Source organism: Varroa jacobsoni, unplaced genomic scaffold, assembly GCF_002532875.2.
Source record: "Varroa jacobsoni isolate VJ856 unplaced genomic scaffold, vjacob_1.0 scaffold_1306, whole genome shotgun sequence".
In the NCBI taxonomy this organism is placed as follows: Eukaryota; Metazoa; Arthropoda; class Arachnida; order Mesostigmata; family Varroidae; genus Varroa; species Varroa jacobsoni.
The window spans coordinates 85,906-105,985 of NW_019214208.1; the positions used below are offsets into that span (position 1 = coordinate 85,906).

The following is a 20,080-nucleotide window of genomic DNA, read 5'->3' on the forward strand; positions in this document are numbered from 1 at the left end:
TTTTATAGTTTTATGTTTATTTTTTGCTATCAACATAATAATAATAGTAACCGAGTAGGTGGGACTCTGGTAGGTCGTTAAGTCAAGAAATCACAACCGAGACCTCCAATGCTCCCACCTTTTGCGTTCATCATCTGATTCAGTCTTTTCAGTTCTATAGAGTATCTCAAGAATTACCAGGTAAAATGGTATGTTATCGTAGTTTGATGTTCCTGTCCGTTGACGTTGGCGTTGCATTTTTGTGCCTATTTTATTGGCTTGCACATCGTTTTGTTTTTGTCTGTTTGCAAGTGTCCGTTTAGCTATCTAGTTAGTTATTACCAATGACTGAAAGCAACGACCTTCCGCTTCCGCACACTGCGCTTACGTGAGTATGCCTCAGGATCCACAATGTCATCCCTGACCTTTTCGAGGGGAGCAATACCACCGCTGTTGACTCTGCTATTGAAAGGATTCCCGTACGACCTTCCGGTCGTGCTGAACAATCTTGATCTGTTTGTCAGTTTCAATACAATCTTGTAGGTTGAAATGATACGTTCCATATCCGTGTCGAACCCGCCTCGTCAGGTAAACACAGACTCCGAGGTGCTAAACTGCAATTAACCTCGTTTCTTATCTCCGCTATTCGATTTCGTCCGTTGCTTTTACAACAATTTTTTTTCCTTCGCTGTCTTACAACAATCACTATCATTATAATCGTATGAATCATTATCATCAGTGCTGGTCGTTCCCATGTATCATCTCATTATCCCTTGCGTCTCAACCACAATCATAATAATCATCAATAATATTAACTGTATATGCCCTCAAATATATAAAAGAAATTGCACCGCGAAGCAGCCACCAACAATACCCAGCTCTGGCGACTACCGCCATCGCCGTCGCCGTCAGCGGCGAGCAGGGGCATCCATCGGCTAGCCTGACTATCCCGCTGGGCCACTCTAGAAGCTTGAGGAATCACGTTTTGGGGACATCGCCAGCGTGCCCCCATGAACACGTCAGGTTTTTCTAGTCCACCCGTATACGTACCACACACTGACGCATAATGTTGTTGCTGCCACGGCGTCAACGGCCCGGGCCCACGATCGCGACGATGGTATCATAGCCGCCAGGTTTATTTTGGGACACCGGTTAGCTCAGATGCTTACAAACCTGGGCTGGGGTTATTACTAAAGGATATATCTGCTACGAATACGAAAATTGTGCGGGTGCCAATAAAGGACGACCGCTGCCTCACGGATGTCGCTCCTATACAGTCTGTCAGTAGATTAGGGGAAAAAGATTTGCGAGGACGAATTCTTGCAATTTCCTAGTGCTGACTTTGTCATCTGTTTTTTCTGTTTCGTCCATTTGTTATGAAGATTTGACATGGCCAAAAGACAGGTAGACCATTTAGCCTAACTCTAGCCTCGCAAGAATCTTTCGGCACCAAGCATATAACCCTATAATGAAAGGGAGGAAAAGCTTTGCTGTTATCATCAAAAACAGTGTTACCGGTAAATTGAGAGGGGAACCGGGTAGGACAAATATAAAAGGTCGCAAAATGTTATTTTCAGCACAAAGTTAGTCGCGAGCTATCATCTCAGACTCTTGTTGTTCCACTGCTAGCACAAATTGATGCATTGTGTGTCTTCCGCTGCTGTACACACATTTTTCATCGACATCCCTAATAGAAGAGCGTCCTGCCGTATGACATTTGTCGCTGTTTGTTATTATCGACACCATCGTATATTTATAACACAGTCTGTGCTAAATGATAGGATTTAAATAGGTAACTATTACTGTAATGATGTAGTAGATTTGTTTTTCCTTGCAGTCGACACGCTTGCTAAGACCAGTGGTCTGTAGCTAACGGCTTATTTGTATCTGTTGCAATATGCGATACAGTCGTTAAGACACAATTAGCTTAGTAATGTAGGGGGCCTGGAGGACATGTGGGAGTCGCGTAAGACTCCATTGGCAGCTACCTGTTGCTTTTTTTTTTCTATCAAACACAGAGCGCGTCAATAACTCGAAAATCGCCTCTCTGGCCTTTTCTGTCTGTCGACTCAAGTTCGCTTGCTGATTTATTGCCATAACCGCAGAATGAATGTATCTGGCCAGAGACGCTGCATATATTCACGGCAACCCTCGGCGAAATCCGGTTCTGTTTTGACCATCGTTTCAAACGCACTTCATCGTGCTCGCTTGAGACTGAATTGTGAAGCACACACTTCCATAGTAGTTCTTAGAATATACTGCGAGTTTTTAAGTTGCATCTTAATAAACGGGAGCTATCGTTATTATAAATAGGAGTTGGCCGTTCCCATTATCGTTACTATGATGAAGAGTATCGATAATATTAACGTCATAGCGCCTTCCGTTTAAAATCACTTTAAGGGGCTGCAAAAAGCAATGATTAACGATGGTAGGGAGCCCGTTACCGGCGCCTACTAAATTATCGATAGATTCATTTCGTATAATGTGTTGTAATGAATGTAGGCGAAGGATCACGAAAGCTGGTCTTCAACGCCGCCGTCATAGATGTTCGATAATAAATATTACTTGCCGATGGGTAGATCTTGGTAATTTAGGAGTGCTCGCTATTAGAAAGTCCATTTCATCTGTCGCAGTTCTACGGCTCTGATGGATAGCGCCTGGCGACACGAATATTTCAGAACCGCTGACTCAGAGCCATGTCAAACGTTGGGTTCCTGGCTCAAAAGAGAAATTTCTATTTTACAACAATTCAAAGCAAACGTTCACAAAAAAACAAGACACTACGAACAGACATATCATACAGTGTTAAGAGTATATCATCGGACTATTATAAAGATAATCATCATAGCAACTGTTTAATACGGGAGAGATTCTTTAAGATTCATATCCTTCGTTTCGTAGCTACTATGCTTCTCCCTTGAACACCTTCTGTAATAAGCTCACAATGCCGACCCATCGCCCATTGTCGGTCAGCATCTATTTTTTTTTTTTGTTTCCATTAACTTAATCATTCTAGACATACTACACATCAATGAAGCTAGATCTATTGGGTAAGTGCCACAGACGAAACTGGTCAACCGGACTATTTCCGCTACTGTCCTGGCGCCATGGACAGATTCATGGGTTATCGGCCTGAATAGACGACAGGCACAGCCAAAATTTGCCTGCGCGCGCACCATTGGTCGGTGGCTGTTTCGGATCATGTCGGCTCATGCACGTCAACATTCACTGCTTTGCCGTTCGATGAGTTGCGTGTTGCATTGCGCAGATGTCAATTTCGTTTACCCTTTTGTCCTTTGGTAACATCCGCCGTTTATTTGTTTGTTCTGCTTACTTAGTGCGCATGTTGTTGCTTTCCGAAAACGATGTAAATATGTCATACTGAGGTTTTATCTTGCTCTCTCTCTCCCTCCCATTGACCGAGATTTGTTCTACGTTATATCGTATCCATGGAGCGGTATAGACTGTTATATACTGTGGCTTGTGAAAACAAACGCCAAAGAGAGACCATATATATATATATATATATATATATATATAGAGTTACGTTACGGGCTATAATAAATATATGCGTTCTCTGGCAGGGCACGCGCGCTCGTCACCAGGGAATAGTCATAATCGATGTCGTAACAGAGAAATTTGCTAACTCGTAATTATCTATAGTACATTGAGGAGGAAGAGAATAGGGCCGTAAAGTGTGACGACATTTGGGAGAGGTGCCCTCGGAAGCTACATTGTCGAGAGTTTTCGCAGCCACTACCATCAATAACACTGTTATTAGTATTGTTATTATCACGATTTAATTTTCTGTTTTTTACTTCACCGTAATTGTCTTCACCACCGTCAGATCTTTTACCAGCAAACGCAGTTACTTCTGTTACATGGCTATAAAATCATCGATAGCATGGTACGACCTGTCATGGCAAAGAGGCGGTGTTTAATACGAGTTCGAGATAGTACGAGAGATCATAACTGTCTACCTATTTGTAGTGATATCGTGGTATTAGATTCGTAATGTTTATTCTTTTCTCTGAATATGGGTTTTTGTGTGAGTGTACGCGCGCACCTAAACTCTGCACGTCTGCAAAATGATAGGAGCACGTAATTTAGGGAGTTATTCAGTGTTTTGTTTTCTTCTCTCTACCTCAGTTTTCTTCACAGGCGATGTCGACGCGAACTCAAAGCATATAAGAGGAACTAGCACATAGGCCACACTTCCTATTGAGCGCCCTAGAGTACTGGTGCCCCCACAGGCGCGACCCTCAGGGAAGCTTTTATTTGTGTATGTCTTTTCAGTATAGATATATATATATATATATGTCATACTTGAGGATGTACTCTACTGAATGCGACGTAGTCATTGTAGTGATTGTATTGTAGTACTTTCGTATGCTTAATAATCATTAGGTTGGATGAAGACGTCTTTATAGATTTAGTGGCGCTGTTTTTTGTCCGTCCATTTGTTCATGTTCGGAGAGGGAGCACGGGGTACGTCGCATACCGTTCATCGAATGCTCATGGTTCATGCTTGCGACGCATCTTCCTGGCCGCTGCGACAGGATCTATTATATATGCTAACTATATAGGTATCCTAGACAGATCTAGGCTACGCACAACCAAAGCACAAGGCAGAGCCGCACTATCGAAGTCGGCGGGTCAAATCAGTCGTGATAACGGAGTATTATCTCAAATAATCATGTTCGTTCACAATTATCGGCCGCCTACGCTGTGTTTTCCTCCAGTCCAGCTCATATATATATATATATATAAACACGTATCCTTCGAGGAGTGTCGAGACAGTACGGCAGAAACTCTCTAGCGACTACTATCACGGATTTGGTTCTTGTCCGGCCATCGCGCGCGCCATTGTTGTCTATCGTCATCATAAATCATCGTATCATTCCGTATACTATTCGACAATATAAGAGTTATTTCTCTGTGAGTTTTTTTTTTCGGTCGATAGATTTCGGGACATTCTGTTTACACAGTAGATAGAGAGTTAAGTACAGAAGTGAGAGCCTCTGTTTGTATTGAAGTTTGCAATACGAGTGTATCGAGTAGAGCAGGTGGTGAAGCATATTTTATTGGGGAACATGTTTTATTGGGGCAGTTAGGGAAAAAATAATTGGATTCACTTAGGCATAGTGGGCCTCCATTGGGAGTCACGCCTTTTTGGCAGGGACTACCCCCGTCGAAGGATTGATTATGTCGAATTGGCTAGGAACTCTATGGGTCCATCAAAGTGACGGCTATATGCGCGCACCAAGTATTCTTCGGGTAAGGGAGTCATACTATACTGGTTGTGCTTGTCATCTGAATCAGGTAAAATTTTGACAAAAGCTACCCTGGTACAAATCAATACGTGTTTAAGTTTGAAGTTGCGGACTTAAGTCTTTTTACAGCACACATACAAAAGCCCGACCAGTTTCGATGACTCCCATCCAAACTTATTACCCAAAGTTATCCAAACTATGCAGATCAGCCGGTCCGCGTAAACATAACGACTACTAATTTCCCGACGGCAAATACTAACATTCCACGCATACGGTATTTTCATTTAATTGATTCAGCCTAATCAATCCTAGTGTACATTCAGGTTCGTTCAGGAAGGTTGGCTCACTAAATTTTTTTTTTTTTCGTTTCTACGCTTGTCGTTTTACTAACGACAATTACCGTTGAATTCATTCGATATGGATATAATAATGGTATAGCAATTCCTAGAAGTAGCTGTAGTACCGTTGTTGAGATTTCTTTTTTTTTTTTTCAATGCGTGTTTTACCTTCAGTTGGAATAGTTTGCTCTTTACCTCTCCTCAGTGCATACCTATGCACAACCGTCGTTCAGGGTCCGTTTCTCCTTGTTAGGGAAGAGCTTTCCTATTGTCGCCTCGTATCCTCTTTGTCATCATCGCTCACCGAGTCAGTACGGCAATAAGTTTGCAACATTTTGTCGGACTCGTATATTCGTATCCCTTCATCCCGCCTACCCGGTAGTCCACCTCACGACTTAGTTCGTTGTGGCATCATCCCTGTCTTCTGCTCATATTGCATCTTCACCAGCAGAATAACAATGTATAGCATTATAGATCGCTGGGCAGACCCAGTCTGTTCACGTCCACAACCTATCGTGTACAACCTATAACTCAGTTTTACTATTGTTATTATTAATTATCGAATAATTGTCATAACTAGCAATCTTTGTATACGTTAGTTTTTTTTTTTTAGTGATTTGCTTGGCGTTACCTAATCATTTGCGTTTTAGTTTCTTGTTGTTTTTGTTGTTCTTACAGTTTCTCTGAGAGGACGGGTACCGTACGATACTAATACTGATCGCATCCACGTAAAATCACAGCGCTGAACGCTACGTTCATAGGCTGATATCAGCATTAAGCGTACTTCATTATCTTTTAATTTTTCGGTAAAATAGTTACTACGCCTACTATTACGCGTTACTCATTCTTTCCAAGCGAAACCTCATGGCGAAAATCATAATGTGAGCGGTCCCAATGTTCCGTAACTGATTTCTAGTTTGCCTATTGTAAAAGAAGCGGTCAATTGAACACTTTAACTGCCCAACATTTTCGTATTTCTTAATTAAATTACCACCTGACCGCCAACCGTTGTGCACTCAATTCTGCATTGTCCGTAGGATATACTCAACGAGTAGTCGTAACTGAACGCATATAGATCTACGTACATAAGCGTGCATATATATATATATATATATGTATATACCATTTTACAGTATAATATAGTTGTAAGTCTTTCATCGTTTTGCGCTGATTATCCACAAAATAATGTCGAGACCATGATTTTTCTTTGGTGTCTCTGTGTTGGAGTTCAAGCTGTGGTTTTACAGAACTGATGCACAATCATGTAGCCATACCTGGTTCCTCAGAGCTGGACAACAAATTAGATATGTTAGACAGCTTGTATTAAAATTACGTTTACGTTGGATATAATAAACTCTAAGTAGATTAGCATTAATTATCTCTACCTGATTTAACTACTTGAGCTACTAAGATAACACTGAACGACTATTTTAGGTAACCTTCATGCTTATTCTCAGGTAGTTCTACAGTACAATACAGAATAGCACATTAAGTGAACTAGATAATAACTTATTTATTTATACTTAGTCATCAGAAAACGGTGAGGTTCTCTACAGACAATTTGTTAACCAACACGATGACCTGCAAACGATGCCGGACCTGCATTATGGAGTAGCCTTCTCGGAATGTACACACCAACTTCTATTTTCGTTATTGGCCGGCAGCTCACATAAAATGGATTCCCTAATTTTTCAAAGAAAAAAATTCCCTAAACGTTCCTCCTTATAAGAGACTATAAGGCATGGTAAGCTTCTTTGACCAAGCTACAACACTGTCTATTAGGTACTTTACTCAATCATTTTTCTTTTCAACTAGAGACATTGTCATTATGCCACGTGTTTGGCAACTGTTGCCATTTCTAAGCGATAAAAACAACACCGCAATCTCACAAAAATATTAATTCTTAAAATTTCATAAGTATTGAAAGCCTTTGCATTTTTTGGAGATTTTTCAGCATTATCATAAGTGAGTAGGATCACTTTATTAGTCCAGCAGGAGAGAAACATTTTTCATAAATAGCCTGAAAGACTAGGAATAGGGAAGGTCACCAAACGGAATGATACGCACTCCTCGAGATTTTAATATAACAATAGTAATAATAATAATAATAAGCAGTAAGACGCGGCCATAAATATAAAAAAAAAATGAAAAGGCTTGAGTAAAATATTTCGGGAAAGAAGTACCTAGCAATTTTACTTACAGTTAACAGGTATATTGAATGAAACTCTTTTATCTTTTAGAGAAAATCTAACTTTCAAGCGTCGACGTCGGAAACGTTAAAAAAAATTAAAGCAAAATTTTTTTTTAAAAAAAAGGAATGACAAGCCTAAAAGGCCGCTATCGGCAGCTGTCTACCGACAAATAGTACACCCGTAGTCTTTTCTATAAACCTCACCGTGTTCGAGATGATTCGAAAAAGACAGCTTGTTCACTCGAATTAGTCTGTGTACAATCCAAACGCTATAATAGCAACCATCTTTCAGCTCACCTGGCGGATTATTATCATGTATCAGCTGTCAACAAAGACTCAGGCTGTCGTCGTTGCAGCTGTCTTATTGCCTTCGTTTTTTTTCCCATTATTGTTATTGTTGTTGTTAGCCTGAATCGAGTCGATGCCCAGTTGCGCCAGCGTGACGAGAATGGAATGGGCCGCATTGTCCTGTGCCTCCTCCACGGTGCGGCCCGAGCCATGGCATTGCTAGAATGCAATAGCAATTGGTGCTAACTACAAGAACTCTCAGTTGTCTACCAGAATGTGCTCCCCAGTTGGCAGATATGGTCTAAATTGTTTTGTTTCCATTTCTTCCTTAAGCGTTTTTAATGGGGACGGAATTCATGATTTGTGAGCCCCACTAGGCGTAAATCGTTCAAAATATTCTGAGAGTTTTTTCAAAAAACCGCCTCCTCATTCCCTATATTAAGGCATACGTGACATTAACTCTTTATCTTAACGTCCCTTACCTGAGGAGGGTTGGAGGTAAGCGCGACAAGTGACAAAAACTCACTTCCTTTTGGGAAGTTCATAAAGGACACCTGAATACCGAGCACTTGCGCAAGATAGCTTAGCTGGTCCTTGGCCTTGATAAGGGAGCCCTGCGGGCCCGTATTAGAATTCCCGTCACCGTCGCTGCCCCCGCCTGCGGTCATGGCTGAGGTCTGTCGGTTTGCGCCTGGGTTGGTACTCCGCTCTTTGTTCTGGTGACCCTGATGGTTACCGACCTGAATTGCCGTGGGCGAAACCCCGCTATCCAACAGCTCCTTCGCTATGGCCGCTTGCTTGTCGGTGTGCACGTTTTTGCCCCTGGTCTGTTCAGTCTTCGATTCCTTTCCGCCTTTAGAGACAACGAGCAGACCAGGTGCGAGTTGGCGACAATGACCTGAGCCTGACTTCCCTCCGCTTGAAGTTCCATTCATATTCGAGGTGTCCACGTTTTCTGCTCAAGCGACACAAACCAGATATATTAGTGTCGTATAAAAAAAACTATTCTTGAAGAAGAGCACTAACAAATAGTATCCATACTTATCATTAGTATGTCTAATATTCCGCAATTATAAACCATTTTTCGCATTGAGCATGCAGGTAAGTAGTACAACTTCGATGTGAGTAAAGTTGCTGCCTCAACGATGCGGGCCTCCGCAAGCTCCTTGCAAAGGCGTCTTAGACTTACCCCGCTCATCCTTATTACTAGCTCCACCTGCCTGCTGTGCAACAGGCTTTGCATATCCCAGTTGCTGTAGCATGGCCTCCGCTGCTTTTCGTTTGGCAGTCTTCTTATTCGGTCCTGTTCCCTGAGTGGCCACCATGCCGCCGTCCAAACTACATTGGATAACGAATTCTCGCGAACGTGGCTCGCCTCGTTCCGCCACCACTGAATATGCCGGCTCTTTCTCTTTTTTCGCCTGCGATAATCAATGGCTGTATCGTAAGCAACTGCAGACATGCAAGTATATTACAGATACGTGTCGTTTAGCGGTAGCAGTCGTGTCAAAAAAAAAAAACCAAAAAAAAAAACAACTTTTAAATAAACGGCTAGTAATCATACAGTTTGTCCCGAAAAGCCGTACTTGCTGAATTTGGATGAGCCTTGAGATAGGGTTGATTCCTTGTCCATAAAAGGTACCGTCGGGTCTCTGCTCCTTGACGAGGTTTTTGCTCTTTTTTTTCGGAGCAGCCTTCTTCTTTTCGGTTGTAGCCATCGACGTCTCAACTGATCCTCCGTTATTTTTACCCCGCTGATTAGTTGCGGTCTGATGCTGCTGTCCAGTTTGACAGAACTGCATGACAGGCGCCAGCTTCCTCAGTTCAACGACCATCTTTTCGGCGGCTTCCTTCTTACTAAGTTTCTTACCATTTCCGCATCCCTCTGTTACAGCTATGGTACCAACCTGACAGCGCGTAATGTATTTGCGCATGTGAGGCGGTCCCGACTCGGCAATGACCTCAAAGTCCACCTGAAGGTTTCGTTTAAGCGCCATCTCGTAAACGACGCTGATAGCACTCTTGCCTTCGTCGTCGTCATCGTCACTTAGGGCAACGGCGCTACGGCGCGTCGCCGACGCGGGAAGAGGCAGTTGTCGAAGTGTCGCCAGAGCGACCTCTGCAGCTGAATGGCGTGCAGCTTGCTCCGTGTTCCCTAGATAGGTTACAGCAAAAGACATATGCAATACTGAGATATATTTTCTGTCCAATTAAAATCGAAGGTCAGAGCAAGAGTCAATGTTCTCAAACATCCTATATGGTAATACCTAATAATATCATTGATTATACAGGAACATTAAGTAATGCCTAGGGATTAGTTAACGTACTGCCGCCGTTATAGCTGCCATCACCAGTGACCTGAACACACCGCCTGAGCTCGCAGTCGAACCCCCGTAACGATCAAATCTATCCTTAACACGAATTACTCACTCAAACTTATTTATTCAATTTTACTAGGTCAAACACTTGAAATATACACCGTCATTTATATCAACTTGCCATAATAAATTTGACAAACATATGACACTTCATCAAAGCGAGTAAAAATTAGGATTATACGACGGTGATAGAAGTTGTTGATTTCAGGTCTGTAGTGTTAGCTAATAGCTAGTGATTATTACATTAAATCAAGCCATTCCAACCAACGCTTCATGAACCTTAAGTTAAATCACTTCAATCAGTTACCTTCCCCGATAAACTTCCTCTCGCCAACGTCGAGAATGGCGCGGTATGAGGGCGGAAGTCGAGGCGGGAAATGCGGATGATAGCGGGAATGTCCAGAATGACCTAATCCATGCACAGCGTGTGGCCCGTACAAAGCCGGCCCTGTGCAGGGTGTTCTATTATAACCCAGGGGGGTCGGCAAATACGCGGATGCGAGGCGGGGTATTTCGACCACGCGGTAAACCGCCGGTTCACCGCGTTTCATCGCTAGAGCATTGAGTTCCACTGTCGGCGTCAAGGGACCATTCGAACCCTGCATTAACACAATGCAAGAATATAGTTAGACCTTTTTTTCACTTACACGTGGAAACGCCCGCTAGTAAACAAAATCAGCCATTCATGGTTCACAATTTCAGAAATGGTTATGTGCCTGTATCTGTTCGGTTGAGCCTCCTCAAGATTCAATATAGTTATTTTTGCGCCGATATTTATGCATCGAATTCCGCGATAACTAATACTGAAACCTCATAGAGCTAATAAAAATGGCGTATATATATATATATATACATATATATATATTAGAACAACACAGACGAGCATAGGCCGAAGAATCATAAAAATAAGTAGAATTAAGTTGCTATTTATTGGCTTAGTTAATACTCCAAAATATATAAGTGCATTTGTACCTGTGATGCGTACTTGATACACGTAGCCTTCCTTAACCTTAGATTACCATTTATTTGATAGATATCTGTTTGTTCTTTTTCATAAGTTACATTGAAGTTCTTCACTCCAATACAGATGATAGCTCACTGTTTTCATCTATGGCAGCAAGTTTTGTTTGGTTGTAAGTCAGTACTGTTTTTCGGTGAAACGGCGGCCTTTAGAATAGGTCAAATCCAAGCATAGCACCGTCGATATATGTCACCGCCGTCGACTTGCTCAATGTAAATGGGCCAACGTGAAGAGACGCTCAGGATTTTCTGTAGGTGGATAAATGAGCTTTGAATTTAAATTGCTCAATTTAGTTTTGTATGATGTCAATTTGTTCACTTTTAATTCAAGCAACCCAATTTTACGATGACCCAGCGTATTCGACCAGGATTAACCGATACCCCAACATAATCCCTCCACCATTACGCCATGTAAAAAAAAACACAAACATTTTGACCAATACATTTTACAGTTGATTTGGCTTAAATTGCGTCATATACCTTTGATATTGTGCATCCGCTTTCGTTTAGAGTTTACTGCGAAACTTCCCGCGAGTAGTTGTGGCTTTCTTAGCAAAATGTGAATCATTGTAGTTTTTGTCAATACGTATAATAGTGAACGGCTATAGAGATATAACCTTCTCAAGCGCAGTGAGGCTGTACCAAGTTTAAATTTTCATTGGTCGAGGTATAACGAACGAAAAACTCTCATGATCTCACATCTACTATATATTATAGCTCGTTGGTGAATATGCCGTGACCTGGCATCCAATCATTGACCAGAGGGCGTGCTCTAATGTTTTGGGTCAAACCCGCCACTTGACCCTATCTTGGTAAAGTAATCTGAAAAAGGGAAGCTTTTGTGCACTAGAATGACTGGCTGAGATTAATCGATATATGCAAGTACGTACTATGTTACACTAACTGCAGCGATGATTCTACATTTGGACGCCTCGGATGAGGATATCTGCGTAAATACTCTTTACCTAAAAATATCTCGGTCGAGATCATGGACAGGTGAGAAAGCCAAGCAGACGTCATTCTGGACTAAATAATTGCATATATTTAGCTCATTAAGCTTATCGACAAGTGACGTCTTCTTACAAAGGTATAGGTCTTTGGAGCTTGGTCAACCTTCGGCCTGAAGTGCCTTAGAGCTGTCACTATCTGGAGAATTTCGGTCTACTTACGAGTGCAAATCTCCTCAGCTGACTATCGGCTAAGCTTCTATGCATAAAGTGTGCTTTGCTTGAAAGGGAAGACAAAAAAATCAAGTAGCTTTTATGGTAATACCTTCAATAGCACAATTCACATTTAGAAACACGATAGAATCGAAGAGAGCGCGGTATAAAGGCCTAACGGAACAGCAACCTTCTCAAAATAATGAAGCCTTTTATCGATTAACCATTCCACACTTTCTATGCCCCAACTACAAATCGGCTTATCGCATTTGTGACTTCATATAGCTGTTCGAATACAGTAGCATAATTCTATCACAATATTTCATACACGCGCTCATACTACCATGCACATCACCAGTCTTACATATTATGTGTTATAATCCGCCGAACAAACTTCAGTGATTCGCGCCTAAGTTAAAACCTACCTTTCCCGCAGCCTTCGGCGTAGGATGCCTAAGCCCCGTTTTCTGCAACGCCGTCTGGGCGGCAGAGTGTCTCGCGCGCTTAATGCTACTTCCCGTGGCCGTGTACTCCTCATGAGCTCCTAGCTTGAGCATAACCGTAAACGTTTTTTTGTGCGGAGGACCCTGTTCCTCGACAAGTCGGTATTGATGCTGAACATTGTTGAAGCGCGCCAGCTCATTAACGAGGCACATGGGGGTCTTGTCCTTTGGACTGCCTTCACCGCCCTCACCTGCGAATGGAGGTGCTGGACTTGACGGTGTTGAGGACAGTGATGGACTGATATGACCACTTCGTACCAGTGAGTCAGCAGAATTGTTGCTCGTTGCATTCGTGCTATTTATTCCGTTGATCTTCGGGCTACTAGCGCTGCTGTGGTTCTCTTTGTTGTTGTCATTGGAGCTGGCCTGTCTCAGTGTCTTCATCTCGTGAATCTGCTGTTTTGAAAGTGATGTGGGCAATTCGGAGGATGCGGAGCCAGTTCCTGTGCCCATCCTAGTTGGGAGTGATGGAGTCGTTGTACATGCTGTGCTTATCCCAGTTATCGCTGTACTTGGCTGATGCTGCTGTGGTTGTCTGCTAGCATTTGCCGACACGTGAATCGCTAAGCCAGGTTGTTGTTCTTGGTGATAGTTGGCGGCGGTGCTGGGGGCGGTGGCCAATCTGTCCCCCGTTCCCCCCGAGGCTTCTTGCTGCACTGCACTTGGCGCCACTGTCGACATCTCTGTAATAGATAAAAACAACAGAAAATGAACAATTGCTATTAAGTTTGTAGTCGATGAAAATCGAAGAGAAGTTCAGCTAATAAGGATCACCGTAATACTAATAGGGTATTTCCATCCCATGATATCGTTTAACAGACCTTGCAATTTATCTACTTTTAGGGGATCTAGTTACTGGATATCGTTTTGACTTTGCGGAGCGCTTCATTGATGACTGAACCTTTGATCTTGACAGCCAATAACGGGTACCATTCGACAAATGTTTGTGCGACATTTTTTACGATAAACTTATTTTCAGGGTGCAACCCTATTAATTTAAGATTACGAAAAAACGATATATATAACTCTGCGACACTACCGATAGGCTCCTATAACTTTCCATTTCTTAACGGCATCATCTACATAATTCAATTTCTTAATGGAAGCTCTGCAGAAATTAAAGGACACTCCTTGATAAAATTATTACGTTAAATTAGGTTGGTTTCGACCGCCATCGGTCTGCAACCATCATCTTAGCAACGTCTGCCAATGGCTTATATATTCTAACAATGACCCGAAAACAGGGGTCAACACGTTGGCTAAAAGCATCACCGTCAGATCAGCATCGAAACCAGAAAAGCGACTCAGTATGTCCTATAGACACCCCCAGTCCTACCATGCAGATCGGATACAGATTAGACATCGTACTGAAATAGCGTCAACTTGCTTTTTTTTTTCAATAGCCGTCGTTAAAATTATTAATTTCACAGTAGTTCTAGCAGAGAGCATAAATAAACACGAATAGATGTATGACAATGGTATTGTAGGAGACCAATATATGCAGACATACTTGTTAATTCGGTAGTAAATAAATTTGTGCCATTAAAAAAATTATATTTACATGTATTCATATATTCAGAGCATACTGATAGCAGCGCAGTCTTGGAACAATAATAGATGCTTAACATCGGTTCTCTCTCTCGTGATAACAATTTTACAATACACACTGTATAGTTGAACTCAGCGCCAAAGCCTCAATCTCTACTCGTTTTTTCTGTTATGTTTTACCGTCGCGCGGTTTCTAAAATATCATGCCGAATGTAAAATCTACTTTAATTGAAGTCAAATGGAAACTTACGCCAAGCAACGATGACAACGTTCCTCGCAACGCACGAAGTAAGTACATGAAGACGCACTACTTCAGTTGCGCACCAAACAACTAGGTGCAGCCCAATGACCATGTTGCGGGTAGCCTAATGCACGATATGCAGGATATAGCTGCATGCTAGAGTTCACGGCACGCGTTCGAGCACTTCTACCAGGAGTTTAAGACGTGCATATAGGTAGCATACAAGCATTTACCCCGTTGGTTCGAAAAGAGATAAAGCTCTACGAAGTAATCAGTCCTGCGGTCTAATTTTCATTCATTATTATGTTCTGTACAAGTATTGCGCCTGAACTTGCCAATTTTTGGCCGAAAGCGTCGTATCTGAGAGCCGTGAAGCCTCGATCATCGTTGACGGTTACAACGCTGAGTCGACTAGTTCAATGGTGGCGAGCTGTGGCTAGCAACTATGTGAATAGAGATGAAGACCGATAACAAGTCTAGGTTCACTACAGTACCCGAGCTACAACTGTTCTTTGTCGATTCCTCTAAGCATAGATACAACGACACAAGTTACTCAATAGCTTGATTTTTGCCCGTGCATCGTTGTGGGTAGAATTAGCTAGCTGCCCGCTAAAAAACTTAGTAGACAGTGTTGTCAACAAAGCACTCCTAGTGAACAGAGCTGTTTAATGAACCCCGACGAAGAGGCCAAGAACTTTGTAGTGGACCCCGTGCACGTCCGCAATGGGTATATCAAAGTACGAAGAAGCCGATCAGGCTGAAAATCTATCTTCAGCCAAACCTGTTGGCAAGATCCTGATTTACCGCAGCGAAGTGACGCCGGCATTCCGTGGGTCGACCCTTTCCTCATTTGGAGCCTGTTGCAAGCTGACCAAGCAGAAGCGTCACTTTATAATTTGTTAGCGCACCCAATGCACAACGGTCAAGAAGACGCAGGTGATGCAGTGATTCGTGTCGCTATTTAAGGCTCCCAGCGTCTATTTTACTCTGGTAGAAAGGGACAGGCCTAGAAGGAGGCAGCGTTGTACGGTGTGCATTAGTGCATTCAACTGGCGCGGCCTTCACGCCGGTTAGGGCGTATTGTTGGTGCTAATTAACACAATTATGACGTTAGGATAATAAAAATAAGAACATTAAACATTAATAGCGCAGGTTGGCGCCATACGTATGTGTGAACCATGGACAAGGAGGCTGAACACCTTGAAGATTTATTACTCACTTATATACGAATTGACAGGATACGTCTGTCATAGACAGACAATGCATCCTTCATAATAATATGAATGTATAAACGGCCCACATTGATTTTCGGTTAGTCGTTCATATTGCAAGTATACGTATTTAGAACCCAGGACAGCGTAATGGTATTTATCAGCTTCTCGATAAACTGTACAAGAGTGGAATTAAGTTTGCATTTATTTTGGAATCAATACATACACAATTGCAAATGTAACACGGACTAGTCGATCTCAAGATTAATTAGCAGAATACGGTTTGAGGTATGCATGTTGTGTTTATGTATTTCGTCTGGAAGTATCTTGAAAACCTGCCCATGTCTCCCTTGATCTTATAACATGCTTTGAGGCGCAGTTAAATTACGACCCGCATCGGTAAGCCTATGTTTTTTTTGTGCTTTACGACCTGTACTTAAACTATTAGGCATTATTTCAGAAACCAGCAATATTTAGCCAATACAAGTTCACGCTTTACTGAAAACCAATACTCCAATAAAGTTTCCAGTTAATCCTTACCGTCTTGCATCGGACCAGAGGCTTGCAGACCCCCCGATTTCGACTTCGGCTCGAAACAATTACGAGGTCCGAGGGTCCGAGGGCGAGTATTTTTCTGTAATGGACATCAGACCAATTTTTCAATCCTCCAAATTCCGTCATTTGCTTGCAACGAGCAATAAGCGCCATAATCTATTTGAAAGGAGGCACGCTTTCCTTTTCCTTACGCCAAACCGTCGATTATCGAAGGCTGATCACTCATGATATGGACAATATAAAGGTAGATGTAACTGATATCTGCATGTTTAGAGGTTGCATGTATCGCTTAATATATTGAAGCGAATGGAAATAGTCATTGGTGAGTACCTTCAAGGTGCTTGCAGAATATACGCACTGTGTTTCATTATTCGCCCGAGACATGCAAGACATTTTTATGACGAATGGTATTTTTGTTTGTTTTCCAGAAGCCAACGTTGCGTATCTTCCACTTATAAGTAACAAAGATATAGAACTAATCAGTTACAAACAATGTATTTTTAGCGAATTAACAAAATCCCGCGTGATAAGATACGGACCCAAATTACTCGTTAGACCGAGATTGGCTTGGGTCATCAATGCCGGCCATCATCGTACCATTAGCCTTTGTGTCAAGCACAAATAGGTTATCAAGATTTGTGCCGCGATCGCCAAAAAATTGACTAAATTATGATGAAAGTTATAGAGAAGAAAACGCTTTCCGAGCTTCATTATAAAAAAAAAAATGTGGATGTTCCGAATCGCTGAGAGCTTGTGTTTCCACATGATTTTTGCCATCTGTTCAATTGAAGCGAGAATTTAGAAGTCAGAAACAGTTAGATAGCATTTAGTTATCGTTTTGCCATAAGAAAAGCGATGCTGCGTCGTGATATGACTGTTGCGTTTCGTGAAACGGTCCTCCCACGCGGCGGTCAACGAATTTCACAGTCGAAAATTAAAAACCAGGACCTCAAACCAAATGGGTTTGCCGATATATCAACGACGAGCCATATAGTAGTGTAGATTAAACGCAGAATAAAACTATTTACTCCACTAATGACAAATTATTGTGATATAATAAATACGCGTGTAGCATACGTCGTTGCTCAGTACGGTGGATGCCCCGTTGTACGAAGATGGAAGTATAAGCCAGAAGAATTGGTCGAAATATTGCTTCAAGCAAGCTAATGCTTTTAGAAACACACGTCATTAACATCTGAACGTTCTTATATCGTAATCCAGCGTCGTTGCCAACGAAAGCGCAAAAACGATTATGTGTCCCGTAACTTTGATCACTTCTTGGTTTGGGCATTTTTTTTTATACGATTCAGATCCGGTTCGTCTTATTGCTTCGATGGGCAAAGCAGCGATTTAGATTTTATTTACAACTTCAGCTACACTTGTAACATTACATAGACCTAAATGGTCCTGACTTTTGCGGTGTATAGTGCGGTTTAAACGTAGACCCGGGTTCCACAGGTATTCGCTAGTGACTTTTAGAACGACCGAATCCTAAGACAGCAATGATCTCCTCCATGGCCTTCAAAGATCACTTTGCACACTATTGAAAGCTAGAGACACAGACATATACCATTGGAAGGTTTAAGTTATCGTTACACAAGAAAATCGTATCGCCTACTCATAAAAACATTAATAAAACGTGTACAATGTATAAAACAGATGAAACATATGGTTCTCGGCACTGTGTCTATTAAAAGCAACATATCCACACGCAGAGCATTACATTATAAGTATACGCAGTCATTCGCTTAATACCTATTGCGCTAGGGAGCTTACAAAATATGGCTTACGTAACAGTAAGAATATGCTCCTTTTGCGGATTTAATTCGTTGCCTTTTACGGGCGATATTAAGCATTAGCACCATCTGTGGAAAACCCAGTAAATTGGATGAGATAAACTACCTAAATGAACTACAAAGGATCAACTGGGATACTATTTGGCTGAGATGTTTTTAAAGGTAGACCCCATCCATGGGAACCATTAGTACGATGGTTCTAATTCTGCTAAATTGGCCCAATTGAGCCGGTAACAAAATTGTCTCTGTAACGGTACTAAGCTCAGATTTAGTGAGAGGAATGTAGATCCGAAGTTGTATGAAGACATACTTCCCTCTTTCATACTGGAAGGTGCCAGCAATGCTCACGCTAGAATGACCCGACATAAAGCTTGAAGCATTTATTATCTTACATGTAGCGAATTTACATGAACCATCTTTTTCAGTTTAGGAAAATAGTAATCTGTTTTTTATTTTGTTCTGGAGTCTCCGAACCTCAGGCTTCTTGACTGAATAGGACTGGGTACGGGCACCTGTTCAATGGTAACGTGTTTCGTTACTTCGGTACTTCTAGTAAGGTCGTCCAGATTTGAACGCGGACGCAGGCCGCACACGGTTTGTTTTTTCGCGGAAGTAGCCGGCCTTCCGAACCAATACTCATTACAGTAGCGCCAAGCGTAATACCCTAGACAATTTTACGTAGCAAGAGTGTGGAGGTGAATGCAACACAACGCTATTTTCCTGTAAGGACGAAGCTAGTCGATTCGAAGTAAAACTATAGTACCCTTCGTTTTCATGCGGAATGACATTGTACTAATTTCCGTTAGCCTTGAAGCTATTGTTAGCATCTGTACTGAGGCCGCTCTAACCATGAGGCCAACACCGGAATCCCTCAGTGTCAGAAAGAGACTAGGACGCAGGAGCTGCAAGTTTTTGACTGGATAGACAGAAAGCAAAAGTGCTTAGTTATGCAGACCCGCAGCCAGTGTCCGTGATACTCTTGTGATTTTCGTTCTGATACGCTGATTACTGGCATAAAAAAAAAACTCTATTTAAAAGAAACTCTTGGGATAAGTTTGGTGAATATGTGGATTTATGTGACGCAATTGGGCGCATTATTGGACTGGCCGCAGCATAGAAAGCTTTTTTATGGGGTGTGAGCCCATTTTGTTTATTCGTGTTGGGTCGTATGCTCAGAATGGGCGTGGGTTCAATTCGTGTGGTTATTCGTTCATTTAAAAAAGGCTCATGGCTTCTTCAAGGCCTCGGCCTGCTGAAATGTTTGCCTCCATCACTCGCTATTTTGTACCATTTAGCTGAGCAACTACTTTTCTGTTCATATTTTTTGCCAACCATATTAGAGGATGTAGCGTTAACGGAAAAATTATTTTACTTCGCCATATTTCAGGTAGGTGCAAGGACCTTAAAAACGTGCATAAAGTAGACAGCTTTTGTTTCATTATTACAAAGCTAACAACCATTGGAAACAACGATAATGAGTACTTATGTAAAATGTTAAAATAGCTGCAGTCACATTTCTATGCAGTGTATCTATAAAATTATTGGTACAGAATAAGGTGTAGAGCAACGGTGAACGTTTACAACATGCAACCTACGTAT

General features: G+C 41.9%; 2 protein-coding genes across 5 annotated transcripts in view; one reads left to right on the forward strand and one right to left on the reverse strand.

Annotated features, from left to right (window-relative positions):
* The window catches only part of LOC111268658 (double-stranded RNA-binding protein Staufen homolog 2), a 30,562-nt gene continuing 10,482 nt past the window's right edge, over window positions 1-20,080 (reverse strand). Inside the window, exons 2-8 of one of the 3 annotated variants that reach the window (XM_022847777.2) lie at window positions 13,053-13,813; window positions 10,755-11,046; window positions 9,656-10,224; window positions 9,259-9,490; window positions 8,552-9,024; window positions 8,079-8,288; window positions 1-6,878 (exon numbers count right to left, since the gene is read on the reverse strand). In XM_022847777.2, coding sequence (XP_022703512.1) covers window positions 8,118-8,288; window positions 8,552-9,024; window positions 9,259-9,490; window positions 9,656-10,224; window positions 10,755-11,046; window positions 13,053-13,813 — 2,498 coding nt within the window. In that variant the 3' untranslated portion in view covers window positions 1-6,878; window positions 8,079-8,117. Of the gene's footprint in view, window positions 6,879-7,083; window positions 8,289-8,551; window positions 9,025-9,258; window positions 9,491-9,655; window positions 10,225-10,754; window positions 11,047-13,052; window positions 13,814-20,080 lie in introns of those variants that run through there. The other 2 variants (XM_022847776.2, XM_022847775.2) reach the window with 2 other exon arrangements.
* The window catches only part of LOC147752342 (uncharacterized), a 4,990-nt gene continuing 4,109 nt past the window's right edge, over window positions 19,200-20,080 (forward strand). For both annotated transcript variants that reach the window (XM_086971764.1, XM_086971765.1), the window contains exon 1: window positions 19,200-19,868. In XM_086971764.1, coding sequence (XP_086827890.1) covers window positions 19,650-19,868 — 219 coding nt within the window. In that variant the 5' untranslated portion in view covers window positions 19,200-19,649. The remainder of the gene's footprint in view (window positions 19,869-20,080) is intronic.